Genomic DNA, 16,878 nt, shown 5'->3' on the forward strand with positions numbered 1-16,878 from the left:
TATATCTATTATTCTATCTATAGATAAGTATCCTAAGATGAGTATCTTTAGAAATGTACCTAAGCATATGTTTACAAAGATATGCATAGTAAAAAAAAAAAAAAATTATAATAAAGTCTTTGTATTAATTTAAAAAAAAAAAATCGTTTTCTTTGTATATTTTTTTTTTTAGAGAGAGTTATAATCATAGGAAAAGAAGTCGTTCGTTTTTTCATTATTTTGTGGGTCAGTGATTTTTAAGAGATAATAATTGATTACAAAAATTACTGAAAAACAAGATAAAAATAAAATGAAAAATATACTTGTTTATTTTGTATTATATGTGTAATTGTAAAAAGTATCTAAAATTATTTACATTAAATGGTTTTATACCATATAACTAAGTATAAATTTCTCTACATCTATTTTATTAACTGTTTTAAATATGTTAAAAGTATTTAAGTAGACAATTACTATATCAAAAATGTATCTAAAAAATAGATTTTATAACATAGCACTAGATGAAAATAGTAAACAATACACTAAATTTGTGGTACCAAAGCGTGGAACATTTGTATTTGACGTATTTCTATTTTGTTTGAAAACTAGTTCTACACATATCGAAAGAATAATGGAAATTATATTTATGGACTTAAAGAAAACTATGTAAATGTGTTTATTGATGACATTATCACTTGGCAAAAAAGACAATTGAACATTTTAAAATGTTAGGAAAAATATTTAAACTGCTTATGAACAACCATCTAGAAATATATATAGAAAAATGCTAGTTATTTAAAATATTTATAACTTACCTAGGACAAATAATTAATCATGAACAAATCATATCCTTGTTAGATAAAATGAAAACATTCATGAAAGAAATGCATCAAAAATCTATGGAACAATTAAGACCATTCTTATGAGTTGTTAAATGTCATAAGAATTATATTAAGAACTTTTCTAAAAGAACTTCTAAATTGATTCCATTATCAACTAAGAAGAAAAAGATTACATAAAATGGAAAACATTCTTAAATATTTCAACAAACAAAAGTGAATGTAATTTAAATAACTTATTTATCAATTCTTGAATTATAAATGCTTCATATCATTTATGATAATGCATTATATAGTGCTACATTTGCTGTATTAACTCAAATAGTTTATAATACTAACCACACAAGATTTATTTATTATACATTAAAGAAAAAAAATGATGTTTATGGGAAATAGAGTACAATAGGAAAAGAGTTATTTTCAATATTTATAGATTGTGAGACATTTGATTACTAAATTAAAGAATCTAAGCATTTATTAAAACATACTGCAAAGGCTTCATAAGACTATATTATGTTGATAATGGAAAATTTTATAGATATAAATTAAGACTATCTGTATTTAATTTTGAATTATAGTATATTAAAAAATTTCAAAATGGTTTAACTTATTGAATTACTATATTAATGGGCAACTATGATGATATTTTTAGTTAGATGAAGTTATTCTGTAGCTGCCACTAAAAGAATATAAAGAATCATATGTTAATCCATCTTATCGAATTATTAATGATATTGAACTAGAGGATAAAATAACATTCCAGGAGATATAATATGGAAAAATGATGTCCCTATTTATTATAGAACAAGAATTTTATATATTCGTTGTCATTAGATGGTACTGTCAACTTATTTTTTTATTTTCTATTTTTTATATCACATTTTCCTTAATGAAAATATTATAAGAAATAATTTTTTAAAAAATAAATTAATATGAACATACAGTTAATCTATTGTGTTTTAAATTATTAAGTAAATTAAAATATATATTAGCATTAAAAAAAAAAAATCTTTAATTATTTTTTTAAAAGCTTAAAAGATAAATATAAATATATATAATTTACTTTCTCATTTTTTTAAATGTTATTTTTATTTTTTAATTTTATTATAAACATAAATAAAAAAAGAAAAACAATTACTATTCTTGTTTTTTTCATTAAAAGGTAATAAATAGATGTAATTTCCTAAGTATATTTATTATTTAGATTTATTTTTTTTACTTTTATTATTTGAAATTATTTGTAATTAAAACATCATTAAATATGAAAAAAATAAAAGTACATACAAAATTTACAATTGAATCTTCTTAAAAGAAGAACTAACAAAGTATCCAAGAAATCCTAAAAAAAAAAATTCTAATAACGCTTCTTACTATATAATTGTTTTAATCACTTTCTTCATATTTTAATTCTAGAATTTGTATTTATAAATTATAAGAACAATTAGTTTATAAAAACTTCTTAAATATATTTCCTTTAATATTATTTTTTGATTCATTTTTTTCCCGTAATAACGAAAGTTAACTTTATATTTTTTCATCATTCTTAAGGAAGATTGAATTTTATTTTAGTTTATGCTTTTTGAAGAAAATTTAGATATATTTTTTAATATATCTTTAAATTAAACTTATTTGTTGGAAGTGTCAGTTTCCGGAGTATGTCTAGATTCATTCAAGAGGATATTTCGTGAAGCTAATTTAAATTCATTTATAACAAGGTTTTTTAAATTTAATTTGTATTTTCTTATATTTATACTTTTCTAAGAAAGTTTATAAGCTTTAATTTTTTTTTTTTTTTTTTTAAATATATATCATTAATTTTTATCTCCATTGTAGTGGTATTTATAATTAGTAACTCTGAATCCACAAATAAATAGATATTTATTTTATTGAATGTTTGAGTTTTATAACAAATAAAAAATTAAAATAGTAATATATTCTTAATATTTTAATTTTATAAGAAAATGAGTATATATAAAATAATGAGTGTAAATAATGTCAATTTTAAAATTAATTAAATATTTATATAAAAATGGAAAATTTTTGTTATTTTATGCACAAAAAATTTTAGATGTAACATGTAGTTAATATTTAAAAGTAATATTTTTATTATATTTTATTTTTCAGTTCCTCAATGTTTTTCATTTATTTTATTTATAAATGAAAATGAAAAGTTATAAAAATATTTCTTTTATTTTTCTTTGTTTAAGAAATTCTTTTTAAAGTTTTTCCTTTTAGAAATACAAATAATTCTAAAAATAAAGTAAAATTTTATTTTTTTTCGTAATAGAAAATGAAATTTAAATTAAACATATTTTTTCAAATTATCATTCTAATTAGTATAAAACTAAGATTAAATACATTAAAGAAAGATAAAAGAATTAATTAAACATTAATATATGAAATTATATAAATTATAAAAAATTATTTAAAGGAAAATCGTATTTTTATTTAGTAAAAACTATAATTATAATTTCTTGTATTAAATTTAATTTGGTTCTTTAAAAAATAACAAGCAGAAAAAGGTAATATTTATTTATAGTATTCACAATATTTTGCCTTTGTGAAATTTACTGAGCAATATTCTATAAATACTATAGAAAAAAAAAAATAAAATATATTTAAGTATTTAATTTTTATTCAAAATATAAATTTCAGAAGATAAAAATTTTAATTAAGAAAAAAATGAAATAGATTCTTTGCATTACAGGAGTTATTTATTTTAATAAATTTTATATTTTACTGAAAAGGGATGTTTAATTAAATATAAAATTTTTTTTTTTGTTTACATAAATTTTTCTTATTTTGAAAAAATGTTTTTCATTAATAAGAATTATACTAAATATACATTATTATAAATAAATTATTCATTTAATACAATAAAAAGAAAATTACTTTTTTATCTCTAATTTGTATCATTACATTTTTTCTGTTAAAAAAAATTTTAAAATAAATTATAAAGTTGTAAGAAATGTGTAATTTATTATTATTCAAAGTTTATTTTTTAAAAATTTTAACATACATTTATAATTGTACTGAATAAAAAATATGAGATCTTATTACTTCTCTTAGTTTTAATATTATGTACCTATTATTCTTTAAATAATTATTTTACATTTTTTTCATTCAATTTTCATATTTTCTTGAAATATTTTTCATTTTACAATATTCTTCAAAAAGGGATATATACAGTATTTCTATTAAAAGATATGAAAATTTTCTAAAAATTAGGAAATTCATAAAAGTAAAAACTATCAAATTATAAATTGAAATAAAATATATTGATGTCATACTTGAAAATAAAGTTTCTGTTTATTCTTATCCATATATCAAGTAAAATATACATTATATGCAAGGTAAATAAGAAAAACAGAGTTAATTATATTTATTTTATGTTATTTTATATAAGAAGTAAAAATGATTTTTTTACCTAAATTGCATATATTCACATTTTTATAAAAATAATTATATTATGCTTAAATTATTAGTAATATTTTGTTTTTAATTAAATTAGTGAAATATTATACATATACATATTATTCAAATGGATAGTAAATATTTTCATACGTTAATTTTATTTTTACATAAAGATGTAACGACTAATTTCTGTAACTTCAGCTCTATTAAAATTATAAATAAATATAATTCTTAATATAGTTTATCTGTTTAGTTTTTAAATTCCTTAAAATTTCTATAATAAATTTTAAAATTATCTTAAAATTTGTGTTTAAATCTATTTATATAACTAATAAAAAGAAAAAAAAAAAAAGAACTAAAGAATAATAAAAAATACTTTCCATAAAGTTTTTTTTTTTTCAATAATATATAATGATTTTATCTATGAAAAAATATTCTTAAATGCAAAAAAACTTTTAATAAATTACTAATTAAATAGACATAAATTATATATTATTACTTCCTATTTTTTTCATATATCTATTCTAAATGTTTAATTTTAAATATATATTTGAATAAAAATATAAAAAAAAATAAAACATTTGTTGCCAATAATTACAATATGTTATTATGCAGTTCTGTACTGGTTAAAATTAAATATTTTCCCAACAGTAAAAAATATCTTTTAATTATATAAAAAAAAAATTACTGTTCCATTAGTGAACTTTCTTATAAGTATGAATTTCTTCTATTATTTTTACTCCTCATGTAATCATGAATTGTAATTCCCACAATAGTACCTGAAGCTGCTAAAATCATTCCACAAATAATAGATAAAAAAATTATATTATCTTTTCTTCTTTTTGCATTAATTTTTTCATTTTCTATTAGTTCCTTAGTAACCCAATATGATGGAGGTGATTCATCACAGAAAGATGCTGTTATAAAAAATGCTGATAAGATTAAAACAAAAAATATTAATCTTCTTGAGATATTCATCTTTATATCAATTGAAATTTAATAAATATAAAATAATAATTTACTTTCTATTATATTAGTTTCTAAAATTATAATAATTTTTATATTTAAATATATGTATTAATTTAAAAGTAAAAATAATTGTAAATGATTAGTTTATAGTTTTTTATATAAGATATTTTTATGAATGCATGCATTACAACATACTATTTTTTTAATTGTATACAAATATTTGTTTAATTTAACCACATAATTATACTTTATTAAACTTAAATATGATAAATTTATAAAATTATATTTCGAAAATTAAATAAAAGTATTTTTTAATGCTTCCTTTTTTTTAAATATTTTTCAACAATACAATAACATTTTAATGAAAGTATCAGAAAATTAATATACATAATTTTTTAGAAAAATGTTAAAAGATATCTACCTTTTTGATTAATTCATGCAGGTAAAAAAAAGATATTTTTTTTCATACGAATTAAATAATATAATGGTTTTAATAAAAAATATAATTTTAATTACATTATGAACATTTCTAAAATGAAAATAAAACATTAAAACTTAATTTTTAATTTGAATAAAACATTAAGCTATATTAAAATTTTTTTTAGTTCTGTGTATTTAATATTAGATGAATCTTTCAAAAACAAATTTGATTATAGTTAGAATATCATAAATATAGTTTTAATTTTCATGTAAAAATGAAATGTTTTTTTCGTAATAAATTATTATAGTGTTATTTTTAAAAAAATGCATGATAACTTTGTTTATTATGTTTATTGATTGAAACAAACAACTCTCAATAAATAAAATCACATTTGTTATTTATATCAACTGTCGTTTAAATTTTAAATCCATTTCATGAATCTTTTTTGTTGTATAATCTTTATCATTAGATAAGAATAGAACAAAAAAAAATATGATTTTTCATTTATTAAAATATTTCGTATATCATCTTTTATTCATTAGATATATTTAGAAAAAACTTATTAGAAAAAATATAAATGTAAAAATGAAAAAAAAAAAAAAAAAATAAAATAAATTTATAAATAAAAAAAAAAAAAAATAAATAAATAAATATATAAATCAAAAATAAATAGGCAATTAAATAATTACATAAATGAATAAATTAATAAATAAACAAATTAAATAAATAAATAATAGTTATTTACAAAATGAGATATGTTTTATAAAAATTTTACATATAAATTCGTTTCTACTTTTTTTTTTCTGTTATACATTTAAATGAATTTTCTGTTATAAGGTGATTTAATTTTTCACATATATATTATTAAAATGTTTATAATTTTAAAGAGGATTTGATATTTATTTAACAAAATATTTTAATATTTTTATTTTTTAATATTATAAAGTTATATTTTTAAACAATAGTTATGTAAATGTAATTTCTTAAAAATAATTAAAAAAATTAAAAAACTTTTAAACATTTATTTTGATATTTAGAAAGTATATTTGGAATAAATATATTATAAAAATGTAAAATTATTGTTACAATACATATCAATATTTTCCTTTTTTATAGTTAAATGCACATCATAATAATTTGAAGTTTTTTTTTTTGTAAAAAATTAGAAATATGTTCTGATAATATTTCTAAATCTCATGGATGTATGAAGGGCATGTTTAACAAATGATGTTTTTTCCTATTTTTTAAATTAAGAAAGTTCATATTACAAACACTCCTATAATATATAATTTTTTATACTTTTTTTTAAGAGTTTTTTTGGATTTTATTAGAAAAAATTTAATTAGATTTTTCTTTATAATTTATATTTTATTTTTTTTTTTTTTGTATCTATCTATTTATAAATGAATAAATTTATATTTTATTAATTAAAAAAAAATTATGTATAATAAAAATACGTTACTTTTTATTATTTTATTATAACCATTATATTATAATTTGCTAAAATATAACACTAAAAAGTGCATTATTGCTTGTTCTGAAAGTTTTTTTATGTGGAAAATTATAAAATAATTAAAAATATACGTTCTATTTGAAAAAAAATATTTAAATATAATGTGATTGTCGAAGGTTATAAAAAATGAATATATGTTTTTTCTTTTGTATTATCTTTGTATCTCTTTTAAAAGGTTAAGTATGAAGCTCTCAATCATATTACTTTACTCAAAATATTTAAATGACTTACAATAGTTTAAAAAATTTTCAAATAATAACATTTATATATGTTTTATTAATAATATATTTGAAAAAAATAATAAACATTTAAAATATATTTGGAACTATTTATTCATATATTTTTAAAAGTACATAGATATACATTACATATATCTTGTATAATTAATGAAATTATATGAAATATATTTTTCAACTAATGTTCAACAAAGTATTGTGTTTTCCTACATTATATAATGTAGAATATTTTATTTAAAAGATAAACAACATCCATTCGATATACATTAGCTATAAGTAAATATTTATTAATATTTTTTATCATTTTCTTTAATATTAATTCATTTTACTATTTTATTATGCAAAACATATATACTAAAAAAAATAATAATGTTTGTGGAAAAAAATTTTTTTTTATTATACTTTATATCTTAATTTTTTTTTAATTTTATTATGACATCAATCCCATAAATTTAAGAAAATGTTATTTTAATGTAAACTGTTTTTTTTTTTTTTTTTTTTTTTTTATATATATTATTTATAATATTCTCAAATTATAAGTATATATAAATATATTTTTTTTTCTTATGAAAATCATAAATGAAAACTTATGAATATTATTAAAAGAATGCATAAGTAATTAAATGTAACAGATTATATTTTTAGAATTATAAAATTTTAAAAATCTTTGTTAAAATTTTATTCTTATTTTACTCTACTCTATGTATAATAAATTAATAAAAAGAGTTTACACATTTGAATTATAATGAAGAATAGTAAGCATATATTAAAGATAATGTGCATATCTATATATAAACAGTTATTAGTGTAAGAATAATCTTCTGCAATATCACCCTAAATTCACAAAATTTTCACAATATATACTTCTAACACAAATATACTCTTATTTTTATTATTTTATAGAAAAATTCCATATATAAATAATAAAAGTTATAAGTGTTTAATTCTCACTTTAGTAGACTTGCGTAGTATAACCCAAATATAAATGCCATATACTATTTTGTAGTATGACTAAATTATACTCATAATATTATAGACTATATTGTAATTATCATTATTATTTTTATATTTTCTTTTTGCCATCAATTTTTTTCTCAAAAATATATTTATATTTATTTACAAATAAATTGTTACATTTGAACAAATTGTATTTTACTTTTACATCTTAATATAATAAAAATCAAGTTCCAAATTCCAAGACTATTTAATTTTATAATAAAAAAAAAAATGTCATATGAAATACAATTGATAAGTTATTTTCAATATTTTAATTTTCATATCTATTTATGTTATAGTTATCATTTTTTTTAACATCTTAACAATCATTGCCATAATTATAATTCATTAATTTTTATTATATATGTTTTTTGTTTTCTTAATTTTAAAAAAATATAATTTTTAACTTTCTCCTTTAATTCCTCTATTTCTTATTTTTAAATCTTGAGTAACATCAAATATTTTTAATTATTTTTGTTCATGAATATTTGAAAAATTAAATTGTTATATTTTGTTGGTAAATTTGAATTTAAGTAAAAAAGTAAAAAAATATAAGATGAATATTTTAAAAAAAAGTATATACTTTTTGAACTATAAAGTTTTAAATTATTTATATATGTTATAAAGATTTGAATCTAAAGAAATAATAATTATTACACTTTTTAATTTAGAAATATATATATATATATATATATATTTAAAAGATGTAAGAAAAATTCATTTTGTTAAAATATGGATTATTTAATTAAACAAGTAAAATATTTTAAATATTCATTTATTTATTATTTAGTGGATATACTAGTGTAGAACAAATTGATAAAGAGAATATAGAGATATCTCTGTTTTTTTTATTTTTTTTTAAAGTGGGTAATTGTATAAAACTATTAATTATTTATAAATTATGTTAAATAATGACTCATTTAGTATTTATTAAATTAATCTCTACAATAATTTATTAATATAATACAACATACTTTACATTTTTAAAATCACCCCCAAAAAAAAAAGATAATATTTTTGATTTTTTTTTTTTTAAAGAAATTATATCAAAGAAAAATTAGAAAAAAATTATCATCTGTATATATATTTATTTTTGTGTAACTTTTTACTTAGATTCATACAAAAAAAAATATACACATTTCTTTTTTTAGTGTATATACTTTTAGAATACTCAAAATTTTTCTTAGTAATAACTAGACTGTGAACCCAAATGTTCTTCTTTTTTCTTCATATGATACAGTTAAAGATAAAAATACATTTAGTATTACTTTTAAATATCATTTAATTTAGGTTGATAATATCATTTATAAAGTAAATACCCACGAAAAAAAAAGAAATATCTCTAATTAAAAATTTTATTAAGGAAAATTTAAAATAAATTTTTGTTATAACTAGAAAGTGAATTTTGTTATACTTCATATGCATATGAATATACTTTTTCTTTTTATAATTATATGATTATAATAGTAATAAAATTTTGCTTTGTATTTAAAAAAGATATATTTTATTTTTAAATAAATCTAATTATTTGTAAAAATTTCAAATAAAAAATTTTAATTTCTGTTTTTTATGATAAAATATGTACATGAATCTTTCTATAATATATCATATTATTATATTTTATTATATTTTTTATATAATTAAATTTTTTAAAATTAAATATTCACAATTTCGTAGAATAAATTATTACAGGAAATATTTTCTCCATAAAATTTATTATAATAGCTATTTATTTCAACTAATACAATATATCTAAATTCCTTTATCTTTTATTATTTATTAATGAAATTATTATTCTTTTTTTATATGAAAAAAAATAAAAGGTAAATATTAAAACAAGTTTAACAAAAATTTTAATGCATAACTAAAATATTAAATATTTTTTAAATATTAACATAAAATACATTTAAATTTATGTCGTTTAACAGATATATATTGAATATTATTGTTTTTTAAAATATGCTTAATATAGAAAATAATAAAGATATAAAGTGAAAAAACTATTCAAATAAAATTATCACGAATATATAAAGGATATTTTTTAAAAATATTTAATTTTTATATTTCATATAAATATACCATAGTTGAAAAATTTATTAATAAGAGAAAATTTTACTATTTTTTGTTTAGTTATTATTTTTGTAGTGCAATTATTTCGTTTTTATTTTATCAATGTGCATTTTTTGAATACATTTCGAAGATAAAAAATTCAAATGGATTTTTAAATTGCTTTTTTTACTTTATATTTTATAGTCTTTCTTTTTAACCTATAACTTTATTTTATCACATTTTATGAAATTGAAGATGTGAATTTTATTTAAAAATAACACATTTTGTGTGTAACTCAAAAAAAAAAAAAAAAAAAAAAAAATGATTCATACAAAACTTTTTTTTAATTTTAAAAATGTAACGTCTTAATATGATATGATATGTTAATTTTACTAACAAAATTTGGACCTAGTTATATTAACATATTGGTTAACGAAAAACATTAATGTTTTTTCAATTTATAGTATCTCTAAAAGGATTATGTATAAGAGTTTGCTGTTATATGAAAGATATTATAAAAGTAATAAATACAGAAATACGCGTAATAAGATATGTATTTTAAAATGGATGTACTAAGATGTATATATAATAGTATATATAAAAAAAAATTAATGTGTGGTTTCTACTTGCAGTTTTAGTAAATGTAAAGTGTTAAATTTTAAGACCATATAATAGTTTTTGTAAATTTCATAAAAACTATTATAAAAGTTTAATATATTAAGAATAGTTAAATATTAATTCTAAAATAACAGCAATTTGAGTATTTTAAGTTTCATATAAAATATTATTGTTTATTTAATATTATATAGTGTAATTATATAAAAAATATTTATATATATATATATAATAAATGGTTTTATAATAAATAAAACAAATAGAGATACCTTTACATTCATTTTATTAATTTGACTAATTAATAAAACATTTACATATTATTTTAACTTAAATATATTAATTTTGAATTTTATACTCTTCATTTATAAGTAAAAATTAGTCTTTCTTTAGAAAAAGATGAGTACTATATTTATTATTATAACAAATAACATGTGAATTATATACTAATAAGATACCATAGGAGTTATTTCTTAACATCCAGCAATCATAATATTAGGAGTTTAATTAATAGTACAAGCTATATTAGTTTTTTCACTTAATAAAATTCTTTTAATTTCATTATCATGACATATTGTTTAGGTAATGTCTCAATATTTTTGGTAATAAATATTATTTTTATTTGAAAGATATTTTATACTCTACAAAAAGGTAGATAATTAAGTATTCATTTTATCCATTTTTTTTATGTTGTTCATTTTAATGTTTTTTAATTTTTTTAAAATATTTTTGTAAAAAATTTAATTTTTATTTTCCTATAAGTTTAAAAAAAAGGTAATTTATGTTTATTTAACAATAAAAAATTACAAATGAATAGAATATAATTGAACTCATGATTTAAATGTCGTAAAAAATATAATACTCAACCATTATATAGGACTAGGAAAAGAAATAAAAATATAATTAAACGATGAAAATTTACTCTAGGAATATATCATTAGGTATACATATATAAGTATAAGTATATTTTCTTATATTTTAATTCTTACAACTTAGTGTACTAAATATATTCTTTTATTTATATTCATTTTTATTTATGCTATATTCAATTAATAGATAGCAAAAGAAGTTATTAGCATTTTTATAAGTTTATCGTATTAAGATAAATAAAAGGCAAAAACAACATATATAATATGATAAGAAGTATAGACTAATTAATCCTCTAAAAATATTTCCATAAAGCTAAAGTTATTAATTCTAAGAAAAAAGTATTTATTATTCTAGTTCATTTTTTAATATTATTTTTTTTTATCATCGTTTTTTCATAAATTTTAATTTTTTTTTGCTTTTATAGTGAACAAAAATTTTAATTTATTATTATAATGAAATATCATATGGAATAAAAATATTGGACTAAAATGCTTTTATTAAAGATGCTATATTACTATGCTATTTAAAATGATTATTTTATATCAACTTTGTTTTTTGAAATGTTCATAATTATCCTAACTAAACATATAATTAAACTTTTAAATTTATCATAGACATATTCAGAATTCAATTTAATAAATCACTATATATTAATATAAAGATATTCTATAAAATAATTTTTTATATTTATTATCTATATATATATATATATATATATATATATATTTGTAAGTGAAACATTCCTTAATTTTTATAAAAATTACATTTTATCTATCTTATACTAAATAACAAACGTTGCAAATTGTCATTTAAGTTATCGTAAAAAATATTTTAAATGTTATTTTATACTTTAATATGTTATAATCTTTAAAGCAGAATAAAAATATATAATTCTATTTCTTTTTTTTTTTTTTTACCATTTTATATATAATTATGCTAATATTTACCTATGCATATGGTTCTTCTAAGTTTTATCATTAAATAAAAGAAAAATAACTATCTTTTGATTTATTGACTTTTTTTTTTTTTTTTTTTTTTATTAAAAATTTAAAACCATAATACCTTAATAATAAAATCTTTTGGGAAATTTTGAGATAAAATTAAAATTATAAATTTATAAATTATAATCAATGATATATTAATATATAATTTAATAGTGAAAATATATATTTTTATTCATTAGTTAAAAGAAATGCCCCTTTTTTTACTATTAATACACATTATTTTTTTATTTTTTCTTTAAAATTTTAAACAAAAATAAGTTGAAAAGTTTAGCATTAGAATTATAATTAATACATTATTATTATAGTAAATTTATATTTTTACTATCATAGTAAATTTATTCATTAAAAATTTTTTATTTTAAGTTAGCCAAAATTTGCATATCAATATATATAAATAAATGAATGTATTTGTATACACATTTAAATTATAAATGATTAAATTTTAAAAAGTATATTCAACTAAAATAAATTTTTGCAATTATTTTTTTTTATAAATTTTTAATATTTTCACAGTTTAATTAATGTTATATATCGATTAAATATTAACTTACACTCAATAATACGTGTAATAAAAATAATAAATGATAATATAATTATAAAGGTAAAAAATAATGTAGAATAATTTTTTTACATATAAGAAAATATTAACATACCATGTTTTTGTAATTTTCTATTCGATATAAACAACAAAAAATATATATTATATTGAAGAAAACATAAACCACCAAGTGTTTTCTTTTATAATATAAATTTAAAATGATTTAAAAACTCACATATAACTGTAATACATATAATTTTAATACATATAATTTATTATATATAAATGAAAATGTAATAAGTTACATAATCTTATAATTAATTTTTTGTTTGATTTCATATGAAGAAAAAGAAATGCAAGTAAGTTTCAAAAATTATACTGTAGATCTTTCATAATATTTAAATTTATCAATACATAATAAAGATATAATTATTAATAAGTTGTTGAAAATTTAAAAAATTACAGAGTTTTTAATTAAAAATTAAGAAATATCCAGGTGATTTAGAATGTATAAAAAATTACATAGTTTTTAATTAAAAATTAAGAAATATTCAGACGATTTAGAATGAATAACAAAAAAACATTTAAAGATGTATGTTATGATCATCAGGAACGATAGGTAAAACTTTTGAATATGTCAAAGATAAAAAATTAAAATCATTAACAAATTTACCTATTCTCACTGCAGAATTATGTAATTTTTCATCTGATATTTGAATACCCGCCGATGATGCATGCTTACTTAGGTAAACTTTTATTAAGTTTGTGTCATTAATAATATCCATTTTACACTTATTATCTTTTTTTTATGTATATCAAGAAAAACTTCTTCAAATGCTTGTTGTTCTATAGAGAAAATATTCTTTAATTTTAAACAATATTCATCTGTCAATGCCACATCTAAACAGTAATCGGAAAAACGATTTTGTATTCTAAATGTCATGTTATCTCGTAGTTCTTCATTTACTGTAAAGTTTTGACATTCGCGTGTTATATTTATTTTACTCATTATGTCATTATGGTTACTTAAAACTTTTTATTTCCCTCATCAGTAGTTTCTTTCTTTACTTTATTTAAATATAATTGTGTTGTATCAAGCTCCATATTACTAATTTAAGTCCATAACAAATGGTATAATTCATCCCTTCCTTATTACTCCCTAGTTTGAAGAATTCTCCATGCATAGCACCCATAACTATATTTTTAAGTAAATTATACTTAAATATATATATATTATTGATATAATAATAGCGGAAAAAAAAATTCTTACACATTTCATTTATGTGATAAATTAAGTTTATAATTATATTTCTGTTTAAAATAAATCATAAAAATTAATGTAGAATATTCATGCACTGTTGTAAAACTGAAATTCTCTTAATTTATAGTAAAAATTAATAAATTTTATATAATTTTAATACTTAATAATTATAATTTATTTTTTTAATCCTTAAGTCTTATTAAATAAAATAAATGAAAAACAAATTATAGTTATTAGTGTAATTTATATTTTTTTTTAGCTTTTTTGTTTAATTTTTTATTCAGAAAAAGAATAAATAGAATTTATGTATTTTTTAAAAAGAATAGGTTAGGCAAATATTTTATATTTGTTTAACATATTTTATAATATATTAGAATAATTCGAGTTATTAAAAGAAAAAATCTACATTTTAATTATTATTTTTTCAGTTAAATTGTTTATAAATATAAAATACTTTAAAAATATAAATTTAATTAAATTTATATTATATATAAATTGTACAACACATATTTGAATATTTTAATTTAAAAAAAATTAATATAATGAAAAGTGTATAATTAAAAACATAACAATTATTAACTTTTGTTGTTATAAAAATGGATGTGGAATTTTAAAAATATAAAAGTTTTAAATATTAAAGCATTAAATTGATAAATTTTAAAAAAAGTAAATACATATGTTTAAATTTTTTTTGACATACATATGAAAACTACAATAAAAATAATTAAGTTTTCTTATTAAAATGAAATATTTCAAAAGCATATATATTTTAACAATGATTTTCTTTTATAAATTGTGAATAGTTGTTTTATAAATTGACAACTATTTAATCTTCCTAGAGTAATGAACCAACAAATTAATAAAGAGCATGTAAAGTTACCTCTATTAATTTAATGGATTTAAATGTAATGTTAAATGCCATGAATTAGTAAAATGTATTTGTATAACTTATATAATTGAGCATTCATTATTTTCAAAAGGCATTTATTTAATTTAAGAAAAATCCTATATTTTTATTAAAAATTTAAATCGCTATTAATTATTTATTTTTAATAAAGTATATTTCACTTATAACGCTATTAATAATATTTAGAGATTTTTTTACACTACTGGTTAATAAAAGGCTTTATTAATCTTTTTGGAAAATAAAAGGACTAGTTATATGAAGAATACGTAGTTGGTTATGCATACACAAAAAAAAAAAAAAAAAAAAAAAAAAAAAAAAAATGATCAATTTTTTTTGTTTGTATTTTTATAAAAAGAAAAACAAAGATCGTAAGAAAAAAAAAAAAATCGATTGGAAAAAGATTTGTTACAAATAAGAATGAGATAAAAAAAAAAAAAAAAAAAGAAAAGAAAAGATTTTTTTTTTTGAAACGAAGTATGATTCTAATGAATTTTGCAAGAGAAAATTTTATGGATACAATTTAAAATTTTCACGTAATTAATATTCATATAATTCATTTGCATTTTTAGTAATTGTTTATGTTTGCTAATTCAACAGCAATATGTATAAGTTGCTGAATGTAACTCATAACAAAGAAATAATTAATTTACGTTTAATTAATAGTCAATATTCAATAAGGATTTAAATTTTTAATAAAAATAAGGATTTTTATTAAAGTAAATAAATGCCTACTGAAAGTAAAGAATGCTGAACGAAGTAGAACACATAATAAAAAATTACTTGTTCAAAGCATATGAAATAAATATAAATACAACAAAATCCTAGAGACACCTCTACATGCTCTTTATTAATTGGTTTGTTCAGTACTATAGTAAAGTCAGCGAACACCCAGTTAATAAATCAATGTTTAAAGAATTAATTATTTTAAAATAAAGATCTACTTTAGATATAATTCCTAAGTTAAAAAAGCAATTAAATTATTAAAATTAATATAGTACTCTCAACTTATTCTTTATTAACTTATTTACACAATACATTATAAAAAAATATGAGCATGTAATTATTATGTCAAATATAGAATGATTATATATTGTTTATATGTAAAGTAAATTTTTAATAAATACAATTAGTAAATGTTATTTTACACACTTTTTATTAATTTGAACTTTCAAAATGCTACATAGATGAATGAATTTCCAATTAATAAAGCTATTGTTGATTTATTAATTGGCCGTTCTATGACTTTGCTAGAGTATTGAACAAACAAATT

The 16,878-nt window shown here is 16.5% G+C and overlaps 1 protein-coding gene across 1 annotated transcript, besides 2 other annotated features; it reads right to left on the bottom strand.

Annotated features, from left to right (window-relative positions):
* The first annotated feature begins 457 nt into the window (after positions 1 to 457).
* Positions 458 to 1,639: a repeat region.
* Positions 1,640 to 14,024: 12,385 nt separating this feature from the next.
* On the bottom strand, positions 14,025 to 14,449 carry PGAL8A_00411500 (gamete antigen 27/25, putative; the record flags this gene model as incomplete). The annotated part of the gene is made up of 2 exons (XM_028672304.1): positions 14,025 to 14,146; positions 14,233 to 14,449. 2 exons carry the CDS (start codon positions 14,447 to 14,449, stop codon positions 14,025 to 14,027), a joined length of 339 nt encoding a protein of 112 aa, XP_028528870.1.
* Positions 14,450 to 15,811: 1,362 nt separating this feature from the next.
* Positions 15,812 to 16,512: a repeat region.
* Positions 16,513 to 16,878: the final 366 nt, after the last annotated feature.

This window comes from Plasmodium gallinaceum, assembly GCF_900005855.1.
Source record: "Plasmodium gallinaceum strain 8A genome assembly, contig: PGAL8A_v1_110, whole genome shotgun sequence".
In the NCBI taxonomy this organism is placed as follows: domain Eukaryota; phylum Apicomplexa; class Aconoidasida; order Haemosporida; family Plasmodiidae; genus Plasmodium; species Plasmodium gallinaceum.